The following is a 20,609-nucleotide window of genomic DNA, read 5'->3' as shown; positions in this document are numbered from 1 at the left end:
AGTGCGCCGCGCGAAATGTCGAATAACTCGAAATTGGCCAACAACGGCAATTTTGGGGAATCGTCCTCGATGCAGAGCAAGGCTGAGATTTGATGTCAGCGTGATCTCCAGTGTTTTAAGGGGGCATAAATTTTTCTCCAAAAATCAGAAATCAGAATATTTCATGATTTTTTTCTGGCGAAAATATAAAAGTTACGAGGATCAAGATTTTCATAAATGAAAGTACACATTTTAGCTTACGTTTTCTGTTTTATTTATTATTTATAATTGGAAGCGTTTCCCCTACAGCCCCTCGCCTTAGGTCCTGCATGTCATACAGCGGTATCAGCGAAATCTCTGACCTGGTTCATCTGAAATAAAAAAATCGAAAAGGGTCTTAAAATTTATGATATTTTCTAGTCCTTATCAGATGCAATGTTTTTTTAATTTTGATTTTTAACAAAATGACGGACGTTTAAACTGAAGACATCGAATTTTGGCCGAAATTTTCATTTTGTTTTTTAAAAAAATAGAAATAATTGCAAAAAATTGCAAAAAGCGATAGGGACTAGAAAATTTTATATACTTGCGGTAGCTCAAAACTGCTTTCAAATCGATTCAGCCGTTTTCGAGTTTCGGCTGGTACCGATTTGGAAAACATGGTCAAGAAAAACGCTTCTAAAGTTTTACAATAGGTAAAGTTTTACAATAAGTTTACTATAATAAAATTACACTACACTATAATTTTTAATTTTATACTATAATTGATTTTTTGTAGCTTACATAAAATCATCATAAAATACCAGGCCCATGAATAAGTCCTCCTTATTATCTCCGAATTATCTTTTTCAATTGACTTTTGCAAGTCTGCTTTTGCAAGTCTGCATTTAGAATAGATTCAAAGAAACAGGTTTTTCAGGGTCGCGACGCTCCATTAAAGCTACCGTATGCCAAAAATCTGCGACGCCGTAAATGAACGACGTTCGCGACCGCGTGACTAGCCCACGTTCCGCCGTGGCCGCGGGGAGTCACGGGTGAGTTAGAGGTCGAGTTGGATGGTCCGCGAGGACCAAGCCACGGTAAAATGCGGGACTGAAGCATTGGGCGCCAGGTGCGCGAGCGCACCACTCAAAGATTCCGTACTGTAGCTTGATTATTGCGTGACCTCAGGGCGGAGGTCGGATAATATGAGAGTCTGTTCGGACTCGGCTCCTCCCGGGCTCCCGATACTCGCCTCCGGTCGTCTCGCTGGACTCCGCTTCGGGTGTCCTTCGCGTCTCCATGGCTGACCCCTCCTCGATGCATGTCTCCCTATGCATCGCGCAGGAAAAAGTGCTGTATCTTCTATAGTTGTTCAAATTTCAAACAACGGTTTTAGGATTTCATTCTTAAGACATTAAACATTCAAAATATGCAAAAAATCGATTTTTCCAACACGAGAAATGTATATAACCCCCCTTGACTCAATTGCACGTTACTTCGCTCTAAAGTTCTATCTTGTGCAATAATCATCGCAAATTTACCGTTTCTCAATTGACCATTGAATATACATGGACTATCTATCAAAGAGACTCCGACTAGAATACATTGAATATCTCGATTTTGGTACGGGCACGGTTCTTACAACTGAGCAGGTATTCAAAATATGCAAAAAATTGATTTTCCCAACGCGAGAAATGTATATACCCCTTTAACCAATTGCACGTTACTTCGCTCTAAAGTTCTATCTTGTGCAATAATCATCGCAAATTTAACGTTTCTCAATTGATCATTGAATATACATGGACTATCTATCAAAGAGACTCCGACTAGAATACATTGAATATCTCGATTTTGGTACGGGCACGGTTCTTACAACTGAGCAGGTATTCAAAATATGCAAAAAATTGATTTTCCCAACGCGAGAAATGTATATACCCCTTTAACCAATTGCACGTTACTTCGCTCTAAAGTTCTATCTTGTGCAATAATCATCGCAAATTTAACGTTTCTCAATTGACCATTGAATATACATGGACTATCTATCAAAGAGACTCCGACTAGAATACATTGAATATCTCGATTTTGGTACGGGCACGGTTCTTACAACTGAGCAGGTATTCAAAATATGCAAAAAATCGATTTTTCCAACACGAGAAATGTATATAACCCCCCTTGACTCAATTGCACGTTACTTCGCTCTAAAGTTCTATCTTGTGCAATAATCATCGCAAATTTACCGTTTCTCAATTGACCATTGAATATACATGGACTATCTATCAAAGAGACTCCGACTAGAATACATTGAATATCTCGATTTTGGTACGGGCACGGTTCTTACAACTGAGCAGGTATTCAAAATATGCAAAAAATTGATTTTCCCAACGCGAGAAATGTATATACCCCTTTAACCAATTGCACGTTACTTCGCTCTAAAGTTCTATCTTGTGCAATAATCATCGCAAATTTAACGTTTCTCAATTGACCATTGAATATACATGGACTATCTATCAAAGAGACTCCGACTAGAATACATTGAATATCTCGATTTTGGTACGGGCACGGTTCTTACAACTGAGCAGGTATTCAAAATATGCAAAAAATTGATTTTCCCAACGCGAGAAATGTATATACCCCTTTAACCAATTGCACGTTACTTCGCTCTAAAGTTCTATCTTGTGCAATAATCATCGCAAATTTAACGTTTCTCAATTGACCATTGAATATACATGGACTATCTATCAAAGAGACTCCGACTAGAATACATTGAATATCTCGATTTTGGTACGGGCACGGTTCTTACAACTGAGCAGGTATTCAAAATATGCAAAAAATTGATTTTCCCAACGCGAGAAATGTATATACCCCTTTAACCAATTGCACGTTACTTCGCTCTAAAGTTCTATCTTGTGCAATAATCATCGCAAATTTAACGTTTCTCAATTGATCATTGAATATACATGGACTATCTATCAAAGAGACTCCGACTAGAATACATTGAATATCTCGATTTTGGTACGGGCACGGTTTTTACAACTGAGCAGGTATATAAATAACACTATTAACCCTTAAAGGGTCAGGATTTGTCCATTGAAATTTGAAATTTTTTAACGTAAAATTTATGCATATATGCAACCTATAGGTTCCGTAAAGTTCCCAAGTTCGTACCTGGCCCATATATGGGCCAGTCCGGCCTCGAACGGTTTGGCAAATATTCAAAATTTTCAAATTTTAAATCTTAGTATTTCTAAGGGTTTTTGATATCGCTAATCACGATTTTAAGATCAGATTATCGAAATTTTACATAGGAACAGTGTTGCCAACTTAAATAAGCCTAAATGAATAATAACAGTTACATGCATGTATAAAACTTTCTTTGGCGTTATTCAAAGCTAATTGCATGGACATAGAAAGTTTTGTAGCTCCTTTTTTATTTTTTTATTTTATAGTTTTATATATACCTATATATGCACATTAAACAGTTATTTATCTTGTAGCCACTATAGTGGCCCATATAGGGGGCTACCTCGGCCCTCTAAGGGTTAATAGTGATGTACTTTTTTTTGGAAAACAAAGCAGTTTAGGACATATGTTTATATGACCTTTTCTTCTTAAAATAAGCCAAGGAATATCCTCCTTAAGTTTGTTTACTTACTTAGGAAACACCCTGTATATGGTCCAAGTTTCAAGCAAATGTATAGAAAATCGATTAGCCGATGAACGTCCTTAAGATACAAAAACAAGATAGAGGATAAAAAGAGGAACACGAAATGCTGCATTCAAATTCCCTTTATAACTCCAATGCCATGCAATGTAAATTCGCTGATTGATCCTGTTTGGTGTGCTTCACAAGGCCAAACTAGGTCTATTCTTGGAAGAATATAAATAACAGATTCAAGATGTTCTTTTGAAAGATATGCTCATTATATTACATTGTTGTTTTCGTGTTTGCTTAATTAATGAGCAGAAATACATCGCAGGACGATGTAAACACAATAACATGTCAAACATGCATAATGCAGTTATTATGTTACCAAATTATTAATTAAGTGAATAAAAAACACAATTTTAATTTTCTTTTAATTAGGAGTTTACTAATCGCAAGGTTTTGGTAAAAAAACTTTCATAATCAAAATATCTATTTCCGAAAGTAATTTGTGTAAAATCAGAGATTTCGATTTTTAAACAGGAAAAGGAAAAGATATATCTATTTTTAAATTTACAATATGTGAATTCTGTCGTATTTATTTCCTCTATCAACAAGTCCAATATTCGAAGCAAAAACGTTATAAAAACATTGCAGACTACAAAATATAAATTAAATCAGGTCACAAAAAAGCAAGTTCAATAAGTCGAATGGTATTTACTTTTTTATGTCTGTGACTTTTTTCCTATTGCTGACTACTGTTTCGCTCAAAGTTAGTCATAAATTAACCAGATTCTTGAAGTTTGTTTTTATTTTGTTGAAAAAATCTCACTCTCTCATATATATGCAAATAAAAGTCTGGTTAAAATTAAACTTGAGGACATATAGAATTATTGTCTAATTGTAATTAATTCTAATTAATATTCCAATGATTGACATTTTTTAGTTGTTTCAAAAGAAAAAAATTTGTATGGTTATCTATTTAGAAAAAAAAGGAAACAATTTTCAGGAAACTCTCTAATTATAATAAATTTCTCTTATCAGTTTAATCATGAAACTGCATGCGTGTCGATTAACTGAAATTAAAATCGAGTCAATCTTAATTACGGTGCGGTCTCGCTGCGCGTATACTTGGCGCGAGACACTGCCGTGTCTCTTGATAATTTTATGTTACTTAGGTATATCTTCCCAGCAAACACAGTCATATAACAGTGATATTGCCATAATATAACAGAATGTAACACGCAATATAACATGTTCGTTACATGTAATGTACATGTTAGTTGTAATTTCCCACTCATACGAAATTGCAGTAATATAACAGTAATATAACGTGTTACTAAAATGTTACTTAAATGTTATATAAATGGAATATAATTATTCTTTCTTCCTCTTTCTACAACTACAGGTTTGTGTTTAATTAATTTTCCTAAACGTTATGCAGAAGTTAGTACTTTGCTCTTATTTATTATTCGTTCAAAAATGTACCACTTCATTGTAGAGATGGACTTATAATACAAGTTGTATTATAAGTCGCCGTGCCGTGATCACCGTTCTTATATATATTTTGTATCATATTTTGCATACGAGAAACGGAAGTTATCTAGCGGACGACTCGACATCTGTATGTTAAAAATGGTATATAACATAGACATAATATGCAAATATTACAGTTATATAACATAGTTATATTGCAGTTACAAAGAAAATTATGTAACTTTAACATTAATAACATATAACAGTTGACATATACATATATACTAGATACTGCCTGCTATTATGATATTATATTTTTTATAATATCGTTTCTAGTTTTTAAGAAAATAACGTTTTTCTAAGACACACGAAAACTGAAACTTTAATTAGCTGTTAAAGCGATGCTTTTGTTTCTAATTCTATAATATTAATACTGAATAAAAAGAATCATATATACATACTAAATTTTATCTCTCCTTATCAAAGCTTATGCTGGTGAAATACGAGTGCGAGATTGCGCACTCGTCAGCATTTTGTGATATGAAACAGGAAGAATGATAGTCCAATGATTAATATTCTCGTGATGCATGTATTAAATGCGCAAATTAATTCGGTATTTTTTTTTTGAAGAAATTGAGCCTTTATTATAAAATTATAATAATAAATAAATAAAATAATAAACTCTGAGCGCAGCAGGATATCAGTGCTTGAATTTCTTTATTTGAGTACGTGATGACCTCAATGATGATAATAATAAACGTTTCGGTCCATATGTTGAACCATCTTCAGTATCATATAAAATATCTGAATGTAATCCTGTCAAAAACAAAGTTACATGTACATTGTATATGATACTGAAGATGATTCAACATATGAACCGAAACATTTATTATCATCATTGAGGTCATCACGTACTCAAATAAAGAAATTCAAGCACTGATATCCTGCTGCGCTCAGAGTTTATTATTTTATTTATTTATTATTATAATTACCTTGAGCTTGTTATGTTATTATATAAAAATATAATATACATGTCAATCTTCAAAATATTCACCATTATTTTCTAATACTTTTCTCCATTTATCAGGCATATTGACGAATCTTTCCTCGAAAAAAAGAAAATAAAAATGAAGGCTTAATTTTTTTTAAAAACAGTATCACATTAATTTACACATTTAATAAATTTAACATAATAACGCATATAAAAACACAGTAGATTCCCAATTAATTTGATGAAATATAACAATAAAGAGGATAGAGAGAAAATAAACGTACAGTGTGTACGTGTGTGCTTATATTATGAAAAGTTTTATTTTATTCATATTATACACGTATTATAAACTATAGTAATCATTATGCCAAACTACTGATCTAGATGTATATTATTTTATAAAAGTTTATCTATCAATAAATTATATTCTTCATTATTTATTGTTTGCTTTATTTAGGTCGATTCATATTGCATCTTAATACATTATTTTTATTCATTTGATCGCTCTAATCTTATTAGTGCGAGTTTTAACTTAACGTATAAATTGAAAATCTTTAACTTTAATGGATTATAGAGGCATACAAAAAATTCATACGTTACAGTACATAATATCACTTTAAAGCACTATAAATTGTGTCCCTTTAAAATTTCTTTCCAATGCTTCCACTTAACATTAAAATATCGAGAATAAAAATGTCGAGTGTATACAATTACTTAGAAAAATAGTCTTATTGTGTACAAAAGTAACAACTCGTAAATAATATAATGAATCAGTTTAATAAATTTCATGAAATATACATAGCTGTCTCAAAGTGACCAGTTTAATATAGATAAAATTTGTTTTTCATTAAAAAATTTTATTGTAATATCAGAGTTTGAATATTAATTGACATATAAGTGATAATGATAACGCAGTAATGTGTTTATTGTATCTTATCAGAGCCATAAACTCTTACAGGAGTGCAGGAATGCTCGTTTCGACATAAAATCTATCAGGACCGGCTCTTTTCCAAAACGTTAACAACATTTGGTCTTGAACGTATATAATTAATCTGGCAAGATAAACTCGTGTATCTAAATCTTCGGAAGCGTGTTACTGCATCCGAAGGCAATTTCAAGAACACAAGCGCATTTGTGTTTGATTCATCTAATCATTTTTCTTTGCATCATTAAGCTCACAGCCATTGGTGGAATAGAATAAAATGGTTACTCGTGAAACACGTCATCAATTAAGGCCTCGTATTTGTCCACAAAAGGTAGACGCAGAATGGGGTGCATTCAAGCTCTTCGATCTCGTTACAGAATTGCACGTGAGCTATTTCTTTCGCCTCACGTCGAGCCGCAACGGTTGTATCGCATCGCATCGCGTCACATCGCGATGAACGCTTCTATTTACTTAATAGTACATCCAGCGCATATTTGGTTGCGTTTTTAGCAAAAATGTTATTGATGTAATAAAAAAGGAGGAAGATATTATGTTATCTTAAATTATATATAGATATATATATATATATATATACAATAGAAAATAGTACCCTGAACAAAAATATTACATACAACTAGGGATATAATTAAGTATAATGCACGACAACGTTTCGTAATTTTCATTGTTCGACTTTGGCGATTAGAAGTACTAATGTGCCCAATGTTGCTACGGCACACGTTGTTCCAAGCAATCACCTATTCAAGTATTAGCCATGCTTAAGATCGCTTGACATGGATGCACTACAAAGCATAATTACCAGCCGTTATCGCGCGTTATACTTGACTAAAGATATAAATAAGTTACGTTAATATTGTTCCTTATCGATTAAACTCAGGAGCCCTAAAGTACGAAGGAGAGTACGTCATACTTTATGGTATTTTTTTTCGAGACGTGCTAGTAGACGTCTCTTAGACAAAGAATAACTAGTATCGCGAATCTTTTTGCTGATGGAAATGCCACGAAAATCCACTGCATGGGTTTTGATCGTTGTCGCATGACGTATATCGGACTTAAAAATTTAACATTTTCGTATATTGTCTCACTTGAAAAATATTACGAGTACGAAATTACCGGATTACTCAAATACGCCCATTATTCTATGCTGCTCTTCGCGATTCTGTACGTTAGAAGCAGAACGCTGTATTCATTTTACACATTCCCAAACTATTCGACGCCACTCGCTGACACTCGCGCGCACTGGCGATCTACCGGACGTTCTTGATCTTCCAACGAAGGAAGAGATACGCGGTAATTCGCAACACGACGAATATCAAGAGGAGGGCAAGGATGTCGAGCGTGAAGTCAGCGTTGAGCATGTCCAATTCGTCCAACGTTGTTTCCGGATATTTGAAATGGCAGTACATCTGAAAAACGTATGCCGGAGATCAGTGTTAATCGCACGTGTGCGATCATGCGTAATCAAAGCCGTATTAATCATACCTGGAAACACTTCAATTTCTCACGGCCGAAGCTATAAGTGCTCAAAGCAGTTCCCTCGAAGCCGTATCTGATGTAGCTGAGATACGTGATCCATCGTAGGTAAACCGGAATCGCGTCGAAGCTAACGAAGAATCCTGAGAAGAGCAGGAACGGCACTGACATCACGGGTGCCAGGAACACGCCGTTCTGGACGTTCATCGCGGCACCGACTACAAGGCCCACCGATTGCGCGACGTACGAGATCAGCAGGCAGATACTCACGAACATGATAAATCGCGATGTGTTCGGTGGTTGGCTAGTCAGGAAGTACACGATACTGACGTATAATACACAAAATACAGTCTGAAAATTGAAAAACACAAATAAATAACTATGTTTGCTCGCGCATGCAATGTAGACAATTATGCAATTCGTATCGCCGGCTTCGCAATCTTACCTGGAACGGTATGTCCGAGACGGTAATTGCCAGGTAATACGCCTTGAGAGAGTACCATCTGTTAAAATTTTCCTTCAAAAGTACGGGCAGTTCGAGCGGGACTGAAAAATCGAGAAGGATTGATTTAATCACGAGACGATTGCTTTATTTCGCGATTGGAAGACTGGATGAATGCAGAGTGGACGACTTACAGGAGAGAATGGTGATTGTCATGGAAGTGTACATAAGAAACAACATATTGAAGAAGAGGAATCCCAGATTGCTAAGTACTTTGGCGCCGTCGTTTCCTATGTCGTAGTACAGCGCGCTGATCAGGAATGCTACCAGGAGATGAGCGAAGAGTCGAAGATACATGAGAGTCTGCAACGATATTATAAAATTATTAGAACCTTGGAAACTAGTATTTCCGAATATAATCATAAGGACGAAGAAGTATTCAGTTATGCTTCATGTATGTATAATTTGTGTATAATTATACACAATACATAAATAAAAGTAATGTGTAATTTATGATGGGAAATAAGAAATTTATTTCTTCTTCTTCTTCAATACCTACCCAATCTCTGCGACTGAAGAGCAAGGCACGCTTCAGAACGATGTAGAATTGCGTCCATTCGGACGTAGGATATCTCTCTGGCGTCACCACAATGCTATCATCGAGCAAAGCTACGTTGACGTTATCCTTTTTATCTGAGTCTATAGATATTGCCATGTCCATCGCTGAAACAGTAATTTCACGTCAGTTAATATTGCGTAACATTTAATATTATGTGTTATCTTTTGTGTGTATTTTAATTACTCGCGAATATTTAATCAGATATACTAGATTCAAAAATATAATTAATAATAATTAATAATAAATTGAATGGAACATGTTCAAATGAAATAAGAATGTAGACACAAATTGGCTAGGAAAATGTGCTATACATGTAATTATGCAAAATTATGTTAATTGAAGTTTTTGTGCATCTTGCAAGTCATTTTAACACATTGCGATCCATTACGGAGACATAAAAAAGTCGTACTTTGCTTAGAGATGTCATTTGTGGCGTAGTCAGAAATAAGTTTTCCATTGCTAATTTCGCTCTGTCTCTGCTGCGGAAACTTTTCTTCCAGATTGCTGATGTCATTTATGTCTTTGAGCTTCACTTTTTCGATATTGTCGCCGTTCTTCAGAATTCCCGTCGACGCGGTGCAGTTGTTCAATCCCTCCTTTACGTCGGGGAACGAGCATCCTTCGCGTATATCGTATTTGCCGTTGTTTATCGCGTTTACAAGGTTCTTGATATTATCGCCATACTCGCCGCATGAGACTTCAATGACTGAAAAATGGAATCTTATTAGAAATCACGACTTAATTGTTCATAATAGAAAAGACTACTGATTTATTAGAAATGAAGCTAAATAAATTTTGCTTGATAATTACTTCAAAATAATTGTAATTATAAATTTAATAACTCATCGTATATATCACTGTGATATTTTCTTTAATATTCTTCATCCTAGCACAACACGTATTGTAAAATACTAATGGTGAAAAAGTTATCTTTCTAACGAAACTTACTAAATGACGCTGGGTTGTGATAACTCGGACAATTAAGATTAATTGTTCTTAAGAAAGGCACCAATTGTGATGTAGAGCCTTGATAAACACATTGACCTTCAGCTAACGTGTAGAGAGCATCGAACATTTCGAAGAGTCTTGCACTGGGTTGATGAATGGTACAAATTATCGTTCTGCCACCTCGCGCCAAAGTCTTCAACAAGGAGACACACTGGAAGCAAGATGAAGAATCCAGACCACTGTAAACAGAATAAAATCAATCAGTAACATTTATACCATTAGAATCTTTTTATGCTTTTTTCCATTCATCTTGATGCATTTATGATAGTAAAAAGTATTAATGAAAAAAGAAGAAACAAATATGTATAAGAAAGAGAGAGAGAGGAAGAAGAATATATAACAAAAATAATTTTAGTTTATTTTGTATTTTTAAGAAATAAGCATTAAATATTTTATTGAAAGTCTTTAAATTATTGCAAGTGACAACTAACTGATACTCTTTTAGAGATCACGTTTTTAGATCAAGTACAGACCTTGAAAAGACTAGTCATGCCGTTCACCTTTGATGTTCTATTCTACCATCATAAACTGACAATAAGTAAATTAAAACCGGTTAAAGAACAAAAAGCTGTTCTGAGAACACTATAGGTCAGAAAACTGATGTCGAACTTTAAGCGGACTAGTGGCATAAATATGTATTATTCATGTATTTGTAATGTCATATGCCATAATGCATATCGTGCAAACACAATACTAGAGATGGATGAGATCATCTATTAAAATTATCATCATTCGATAATCCGTAGAGCAAACTATGGCGCTGTTATAGATGTAAGAACTCGGACGTGCGATCTCAGTGAAAGTTGTCGGCAAGAAAAAAAAAGACGTTCCAAAAACCGGGTATTGGTCATTTACTTTCTCCAGATGTTATGTTACTTTGTATTTTTTTTTAGTAAGTGTTCGATCAAACGAGATACTTCAGGATCTGAAGTTCAGATATTACTTCGATATTCTTCGTATATTAAATTGTTTTGAAAATAACGATTTTAATTTTTCAATTTTAATTCAAAAACACGGAACAGATTAATGCACAACTGTTTTCTACATAGTGCGAGAAAAAAAACAGAAACTGTGACAAGTAAATCAGCCTGAATTGTACATATTTGATGACGCAAGCGGACGTCGAGTTTTATGACAAGAGATATTAACGTGTAACTAGTTATCGTCGTAATAAATTCCGCAAAAGTAATGACTTTTCCACAGAATTATAAATCTGCAACGTAATAGACATTTGAAAGTTACAAAGAGAAATTCAACACGACATGCATGACATTTATTGGAATCTGCAAAATTCATACGTTTCCGCAATCTTGAGAAAGACAAATGCACATGTTTTGCTGATGACATTGACCGTATCGAGATTCCAAGATCAAGAAAATTACTTATATAAAGTAAAATAGAGATTTCTTTCACTATAAAGAGGTTTAGAGAAAGTAAAAGAGATCGTTACTCAATTTTCTCTAGATTCAGTTCTTTACTAAAGAATTTAAAAATTGAACCTGCAACATTTTTCGATATCATAAGCATTTATGTTTTATAGTTCTCATATTCACTAGCAATAAGTGATGTAATTGATAAAATTTTTTCTTGAAGACTATGTTTACGTACTAAAAAATTAACAGCGTCATAATGATTTATAAATTTATTACAACTTGTTAATCTTTATATAATGAGTTAATCAATTAATTAATATGATGAAAAGAATTATGAAATTGATTTTCAATTGATTTTCAATTAAGTGCAAATGTAATCACAATTATTATTTTTTTATAATAAGATATAAAATTTACCTAGTTGGTTCATCGAAGAACATTATTGGAGGGTTATTAACCAACTCGAGAGCGATAGAAAGTCTCTTTTTCTGACCACCACTTAGATTCGAGGTCAAGGTACGGTGGTGCTCAGACAAGCCGAGAGTTTCAAGGATTTCCTGGATCTGTAAGAACATAATGATGAATACGTAACATATGTAAAATTATACATACAAAATACAAAAGCGAAAAATTATAAATAAACAATCTAACAACTATTATATATAAAAATAGAATACGCAAAACGGAAAACACATTATAATTTCTGTTTGTATGAGATTAGATGGAGCATCGAATGAATGAAACACAATTAATAAGTAATTGGGAATAATTAAAACTTAATAATTATTTCTTTATAATAATGATAGCGAAAATAATTAATAAACAACTGCATTTTCTTATATGTTTCCAAGCTCTGTAATTAGATTTGTTCAAGCTAATTAAACAAATAAAAGAGTCAGCTTACCACTTCCTCTTTTTCTTTTTTGCTGACTTGTGAACCAAGCTTAAGGTTTGCTGCAACTTTCATAGCTTCCGCTACCGTTAAATTCCCGTGAAGTTGATTATCTTGCATGATGTAGCAGGAGAGTTTTCTGAAGGCACTGAGGTTTCTTTCGTGGCCGTTTATGGTGATGCTACCCTCCGCACCTGTCGTCCTGATAAGAAATTTTAATGAGTAATTTGCGCAAAAACAATCTTAACGTATTTGCTTGTAACACTTGTTTACACTTTTATATATTGTAAAACTAGCTTGTGTAAAGAAAAAATTTATGTATGCACATTTTTAATCTTTATCTCCATGATTAATATAATATGATTAATATAATAATAATCTTTCTATTTAATCTCTTCTATTTAAAATGGATATCTTTGAATGACAAACTCGCCAGCGAAATTACGATTAAATACAACATCGATGTAATGTGAATAATTGATATATCAATGTGATTAAATACAATACATGATAGTACAATGTAATGGCATTTCCTCATATAATTTAGATTTGTAGTTCTGAAGTCAGAGTTGACATTTTGCTGATAATTTTCCAGAAATCACACCTATTACATAATCACAATATTACATAATTTTTCAGCCTGGAGATTCAATGTCAGATCGTCGTACATGTCGCTAACATTATTAATCGTAGATGTGCAATGCATTCTTTTGCACACAGTGTGCGCACAACAAACTGCGGTTAACCATGAAACCGGTTTGGAAAACGCAATGGAAAAGAAGCGAACATGAAGTAAAACAACTTTTACATTGCAGGTACGTCGTGGATCATGTTACTTTAAAAGTAACAGGTTGTTTCAAACAATGTGTTCACTGCGAACGTATGACGAAGAGATTGATCGATTCATTGCCCTCGATTGACCGAAATTGATGAATTGAGATATATCAATAACGAATCGTATATTAACGGCCACCTCTGTGTTTCACAATTGTGCTACAGCTGTTTACGCAAAATTTATTGCGCTCTTTAGATGATCAAACATTTTATGCAGGAGATATTTATTTGAAAGAAACTGTATTGTAGTAATCTGCTTCTCAACTGTAGAAATCGCTTTTTGTGACGCAATTATTCTGTAAATATTCTGACGCAAATCAGTCTAGCAATATGTTGTCTGACTTGCTTTTGGTCGGATATCCTTCGAAATTTACATAAATTGCAACTATAAAGAATCCAGTTCGAGCTCTTTGATTTTAGAGGTAACAAGAAAAATATGCTACGTCGAGTTTTTGCTGTCAGTTGACCTTACAATCTTTTAAATGAAATAGGAACGCGCCTTGATATCGTAATGGTCTTTTAATGGATTTATGCACAAATGAGACCAAAGTTCAAGATGCAGAATGTGAATCGCTAGAATATGATTTACAATCAAGGAAATCTTGGATGAGATCATTTTTATCAAAGTATTTTAGATAAAAGACAATTATTGTTTGGACGAGAAATTGCACAGAAATCGGTTTATTAAGATAAACGTATATGTCGATTTACAGTTACGATTAAAAGATTAAGATTTAAAGTTATGATTGTATAATAAAACAAGGATCCACGTGTGTATATATAGACGCATGCATTATTAAAACAACCGAGAATAAATTTTCGAATCAGTTAGTTTGATCTTCCGCAGCAATCTACAATATTATAATAACTCCTTCAGGATCCTTGAAGAAACCTGAGTCTGGACTACTTCGTCAAGAATATTCCAACAGACTGAAGATAGTACGGCAAGATAGAAAATTTACATCGAGGCTGTGTATTGTCAGCTTCTTCTAAAATAATCCCGAATTCAGGGATTTTAACATAGCATGTAATTAAGTTATACTATCACTGTTTGACAATTAATGTAGAACCTGTAAAAATATTCTTAGCATATCACGACGACACAATTTTTACTACATCTCCTTAACCTTCTTTTAAATATCAATGGGATATCCTCGTTTCAGAAGAGTTTCGTAACGACGAAATACGAAGAAAGTGAGATCGTGGCATAGCGAAGAAAGCGAAACAACAGTTCAAAAACTGAAAGCACATGCGAGGTCAGGCCGAGATTATACCATAAAATCTTCCCGCAACGGTGAGTTTACGGAAATACATATCTGTAATATATGCGCATCGCATAATAATGTCTAAAATTTAGTTTAATTAATGTCGCTTCAATGTTACAGTTAAAATACCAATTTTTTCAAAACAGATGAATAGAGAAATCATGCAAACATCTTTAAAGCATTATTTTTATATTTATCGAATTTATCTATTATCGGATTGTTTTTCTACGTCGCATTTGTTCATTGACATATGAGCGACAGACGCGGATTTCTCGCAGAAAATGTTTGCTACTGAACGCCGCGGTTAATAATTCGACATAAATCTTAACGAAATACAAATGCGAATCTTATGCAAATGCAAACTAAACAGGCTGATCTTGAAGGTATCTCTGATCATTTGAATTTGAGTTTCTCACGTAAAATATGCGGCTACATGTAGCAGTTCCGTTGTGTAATAAACGATAAACGAATGTCATGTTCCTTAGTCTCGTGACATTATTATCAATGGCACGAAATTAATGCTGAAGAAAAATAACAGGAAAACTAGATACCTACACTCGAAAGTCAAGATATACGCTATCAGTAAATAAGTAAACTTTTATCTGCTACTGCTCACCTGGGTTATTCGTTATCAATGCATACATACATCAGTTACAAGTTTATATTATGATGTCAAATAATAAATATGTACCAGTTTAATTTTTTACTATTTAATAAATTAATGTGCATTTATATTTGATGAGAATGTTAATGCACACATGAAGAAATGCGCCCATGCTTATTTTGTCCGACATTACCCTATTTATTATACTATTATTTTATTTGCTCGTTTATTAGTGGTGTCGTTATGTCGTTCCATGAACATGTTGACTCACTTGTATCCGGTGAGAATATTTAGGAGCGTCGACTTCCCTGCACCAGAAGGGCCCATAATAGCCGTCAGTTCGCCGGACCGCAATCTGCCGCTGACGAATTTCAGGATCGTCTTCACATCTGGAAATAGAACAAACTTGTTATTAGATCCAGTGATAATAAAACGTAAAAATAAAAGGGGCATCTTCTCACCAATGCCTATTTATCATACATCCTCGACTATTAAAACTAAGAAATAAAGTTGATATTATAAAAATATTAAATATTTATATAAAAATATACAGAATTAGAGAGAAAGAGAAGCACGTGGCGATTATTTATGAATTTTTGCAAACAATGAATTCTTTTTGGTGTAAATGTTATACAGTAATATATAATAAAAACTGAAAATGAGATGTATACAATATTTATTAAATAATCACCTTTTCAATTCATATTTAATTATAATGTCAAATGCATATTAAGATATTCGATATTTAATATCGAAAATAAGATCGTAAATAACGAGCTCATAGCACGTGCACATTTGTAATAGATAACTGAGCAAATAGCTAATATTGCATTGATAATACTCTCTTGACGGGCATTCGTCGATTAATCACAGAATTAAACGCAATTTTAAACGATCATTAGCCATCATCGTTAATATTGACCATCGTACCGTGACAGTATAACACAAGTAATCTGCTTTTTGTGCCATCGACTACTAATACTCGTGATATCAAACAAAGAGAACAGGATAAATAAGCCTGCACGTTGTACTGTGCGTTAGTCAATTTGTGTGAATGACTCATGTATAATCGCAAGGCCGGAAGAGTAATTTAATTGACGAACGTGCTATGACATACAAGATTCTGGTAAGTTACGTGATTTTTTTGATCGCGTTTTAATGTTATAGCAAGGTTGTCTCGAATTTTTAAATGACTCGATACGCATCCGAAGCGATAACTATGTAACTCGCGTGCAACGTAACGGAAGGATCCGCTTCTATTAAGGTCAAGTGTCGCATAACTTGACCTCCTCGCTTTTATTGTACGTGTCTCGATTTCACTGTCGTTCTTATTACAAAATCGTAGGCCGAATGGTGCTTTAGCAATCCTATCGTGGGAAACATTTAATTCGAAGTTATATTATTACCATTACACAGCATATGTAAGAAAAGAATAACGTTAATGCATTACTAACCGCAAGACTTTGCATATCGTTACTCACGAGCTATGTAATTACTAAAACAATGGCACCTGTGTATGCAGTAGTGCGTGCAAGAGTTTGACAAAATATAGCGCGTCTTCAGCTTTTAAAACATTACTCACTTTATATTTACGGACTGAAACAAGATGATTAAAAATATTAGCCTTATTATCGTGATCAATTGAATGCGAAGTAAGAACTATAAATATTTCCTAATTTATGTAATAGTTTTTCACACGCACTCAAAGATATTTATTATATGTTAAAAGTATCATTTTAGTCATGAAACATTGAAATAATTTAAACAAAGTTTTAATTTAGCGTCCAAAATGTCGTAAATACAGTGTGAATAATTATTTCTTATTATTAGTTGCACTTTTCCATTATGTGTCAAAGTGGATATTATTTTCGTCGACTTGATCACCCAAACAGCATATTTCGCACAAAAGTGATAGTGAAATAATCACTTAAAGGGACATTTCGTATTGCGTTCACGTATCCGTTTTACATTAGCGCTGGTTTGGTATAAGACCGTGGCGTTACGTGTACACGTAAAACAGCAATTTAACATTCTTTGGCGAAGACAAATATCACCGCTGTTATCCATACAAATATCTCATACGTTATCCATAAAAGTATCCTCACAATGACCATCAGCTCGCTACGCACACAAATATTTGTGAATCGAACTGATATAAACACATAAAAAATCATGATAACACAATAAAAGTGTTTTACTGTCGCTCAAGGTAAACTAGTAAACTTTTAAAGTGCTTTATAAAAATATGCTACAATACCGCACGAAGAATTTCCAAGTACGAATTCAGGCTAATAAAATAGTTTGCGAATCTCTGGATGTTAAACGTATTATCGAAATTTACTAACGTGACTAACGTTAATTAATTATTTTATTTAAAATTTTACTTAAAATAAAAACTCAGAATATTGAGAAAATCTCGATAGTGCATTTTTGTTCTGAAGAATTGTCGTATTTCTATATTATGTTTATTACACCAACGATGAACTCTAATTGTAAAACCTTTTTTTATTATAGAATATATGATATAATAATATCTATCCTTTTTTTGTTCATATGATAAGAAGGTGCAGAGCTTTCTTTAACTAACTTTATTGACATTATACACATTGCATCGTTACTTGAAATATCGTTTTTTATCTTAGAAATCTTTTTACTGTTGCATTATTGCTTAAAAATGTTTTAAGCAATAAAATGATAACGTTTTTGTTTTGCTTTTAACGTAATCAAGAAACTGCGCGTTTCTAGGATATTTTGTATGTGTATATCTGCGCTCGACGAGATTAACGCATAGCATTTTTGTTACTCCTTCAGATAATTTCCCCATGGCGTTTTATCACTCAATAATATGTTCGTTGCTCAAGTACGCAGCGTTATGATCCTGACTAGTATATCCATAGACCATTTTGATCTTATATAATTACTTTACCATGAATTATAACCTTGCCTTGCACCTGCAGATATGACTTTATTAAAATATCACAGATTGTAAATTATTGCGAGTCTATCAGATTGGATTTTATCGTGTTACTTACAAACAGACCAAATAACGACGAACACTGCGAAATAAGTCACACTTTTTTCCAGCAAAACTTGCCTTTATTTATGCAAATGATTCATAAATATGAATAAAGTCTAAGTTTCTTATCGTGTATATATTTTATGTTGTCTAATTTCCATATATCCATGTAGGTGATATACATTGATTTTATATTTCACTATATGATCGTGCGTGTAGTTAGTGAGTTGAATTATCGCTCGAGAACGAAGAAAGCAAAACGTTTGTAAAGCGCAAGTACTATTGATCCGACATTGTTTCTCGAAAAGCGAGCATTGAAGGCAATGAACTGCGTGCGCTGATAATTCATTAAAGATAATCTATCTAAATTTAGCTTCGAAAATTATTATGTTCTTTAGAGATGCGAAAGATAAAATTATACAGAGAACTTAAAAACACATGACAAACATCGTAAAATCGTATTACGAAGTAATACAGGAAATTACACTACAAGAAGAAAAATAATATTTATTATTTACAAAAAGATCGTACTCTGATTTTTCAACGCAACAACTGAGTAGCACATTTGCATGTATAATATCAGAATGGTCTTTAGCTTTCTGCGATTAGGCTTCTGCGAATTCAGAAATACAGAGTAAATATCTGTGTTATTAATGGTAATGGCCGTACACGTAGGATATAATGTCGCGGACCTTGCGTGAACCAGTCTTTAACTCGGAATTCACGTGCGTGCAGAGAGAGGCGAATCAAGTTTGTCAATTTCGAGTCTAGAAGAGGCTGCGCGGCTGAAGAATTACGCAAGCTGTGGATTGCAAAAATCTTGCTAGGACACACGGCTTTCTGTACAGCGCTTAAATTACTCCGGTTGCTTACGTTAAAGTTTACTAAGGAACGCGTACGTATGCGAGACTGCACGTACAGGTAACTATATGTGTAAACTAAGAACGGGAAAGAGAGAGAGTCCAGCCAGTCTCCAAATCTGATGTCCGTCTATTTGTCTTTACGAGGCCACAGACTTTCTTCATTTTATTTTGCAATCTGAATACATCATCGTAATAACACTCGCGTCATGTCGACGAGATATTGCAATTCCACAATCCCGTTGAGAATCGAAACGAACTTTGAAGCCGTAAAATATACGTGCGTTTAGTGATACGCCTTTAGGTCGCCGTTATTATCGTACGTTATTGATGGACATTTTAACGACTGCGTGAAAAATGATAATTGCGAACAAGGATAAACAATAGATGCGTTTCGCATTCTACGATTCAGTTTCGTAATATATCGCGCGGAGGTTGTTGTATTGGCAAAGCAAGACACCGAAATTTCCCTGAGGCGAAAGTAAGGAAACAATAAATGCGTGACTGCAATAAATAGTACACTATTATTAAAACAAACTGGATTAAAACAGAATTGAAGCAAAATGGATTTGGAAATATAGAATGGCAAGAGGATGCGAAATTATTTTCCACGAGTCACGCTCTGTTATTTTCTCGCATACTGCAGCAATGTGCTGCTGTTCAGCCATGCGAGCAATATGGGTCATACCATTACCCTAAATAGATAATGCATTTCGTTTCTTAAACGTCAGTGAAAAACATCAAGTACGATGGCTATTACATTCCTTTCACGTTACACGGAATCCCAACACGGAATCGAGAGATGTGAGCTCAAGTGCAACTTGTGTTTTTCATCGATCAATCAATATCCATTCAAACTGATATCAGTTTATCAACGATCCATCATTCTACCATGTTTAAAGAAATCTGTAGGGTTCATCAAGCACTGTACGCACAAATAAATCTATCCGATCGAATATCTTGTTTACCGAAAGTAGACAAGATTACATTCCTCCCGTGATTTCTACAGATAAAGCAAAGCGAATTAGTTTTTTCCGATGATCGAAAAAAAGTATCGCTCCGCTACTGATCGTAGTTAATGCAAACTTCATAGGAGAGGCCTTAACATCAACTGAGATCATCGAGGCATCGAAGCCTGAACGCATATTTATAAATGCATATCTACACTGCGATAAGAATCATTTATAATGTTATGGAGAGTCATTCAAC

At 33.8% G+C, this 20,609-nt stretch overlaps 2 protein-coding genes across 7 annotated transcripts in view; one reads left to right on the top strand and one right to left on the bottom strand.

Annotated features, from left to right (window-relative positions):
* The window catches only part of LOC105281390 (UBX domain-containing protein 1), a 37,587-nt gene extending 21,900 nt beyond the window's left edge, over window positions 1–15,687 (top strand). For 2 of the 5 annotated variants that reach the window (XR_894305.2, XR_002193430.2), the window contains 2 exons: window positions 13,461–14,682; window positions 14,819–15,687. The gene's annotated coding sequence lies outside the window, so the exon portion shown is untranslated. The remainder of the gene's footprint in view (window positions 1–13,460; window positions 14,683–14,818) is intronic. The other 3 variants (XR_894306.2, XR_894307.2, XM_011342603.2) reach the window with 3 other exon arrangements.
* LOC105281393 (ATP-binding cassette sub-family G member 4) overlaps window positions 6,373–20,609 on the bottom strand; it is a 29,270-nt gene continuing 15,033 nt past the window's right edge. The window contains exons 4-13 of one of the 2 annotated variants that reach the window (XM_011342612.3): window positions 15,796–15,913; window positions 12,834–13,023; window positions 12,347–12,492; window positions 10,497–10,735; window positions 9,958–10,254; window positions 9,489–9,652; window positions 9,124–9,292; window positions 8,933–9,033; window positions 8,497–8,838; window positions 6,373–8,420 (exon numbers count right to left, since the gene is read on the bottom strand). In XM_011342612.3, the coding sequence (XP_011340914.1) occupies window positions 8,262–8,420; window positions 8,497–8,838; window positions 8,933–9,033; window positions 9,124–9,292; window positions 9,489–9,652; window positions 9,958–10,254; window positions 10,497–10,735; window positions 12,347–12,492; window positions 12,834–13,023; window positions 15,796–15,913 (1,925 nt within the window). In that variant the 3' untranslated portion in view covers window positions 6,373–8,261. The remainder of the gene's footprint in view (window positions 8,421–8,496; window positions 8,839–8,932; window positions 9,034–9,123; window positions 9,293–9,488; window positions 9,653–9,957; window positions 10,255–10,496; window positions 10,736–12,346; window positions 12,493–12,833; window positions 13,024–15,795; window positions 15,914–20,609) is intronic. The other variant, XM_011342613.3, reaches the window with a different exon arrangement.

This window comes from Ooceraea biroi, chromosome 3, assembly GCF_003672135.1.
Source record: "Ooceraea biroi isolate clonal line C1 chromosome 3, Obir_v5.4, whole genome shotgun sequence".
Taxonomy (NCBI): Eukaryota; Metazoa; Arthropoda; class Insecta; order Hymenoptera; family Formicidae; genus Ooceraea; species Ooceraea biroi.
The sequence above is the reverse complement of the archived record's forward strand: the minus strand, read 5'-3'. Positions and strand labels throughout refer to the sequence as shown.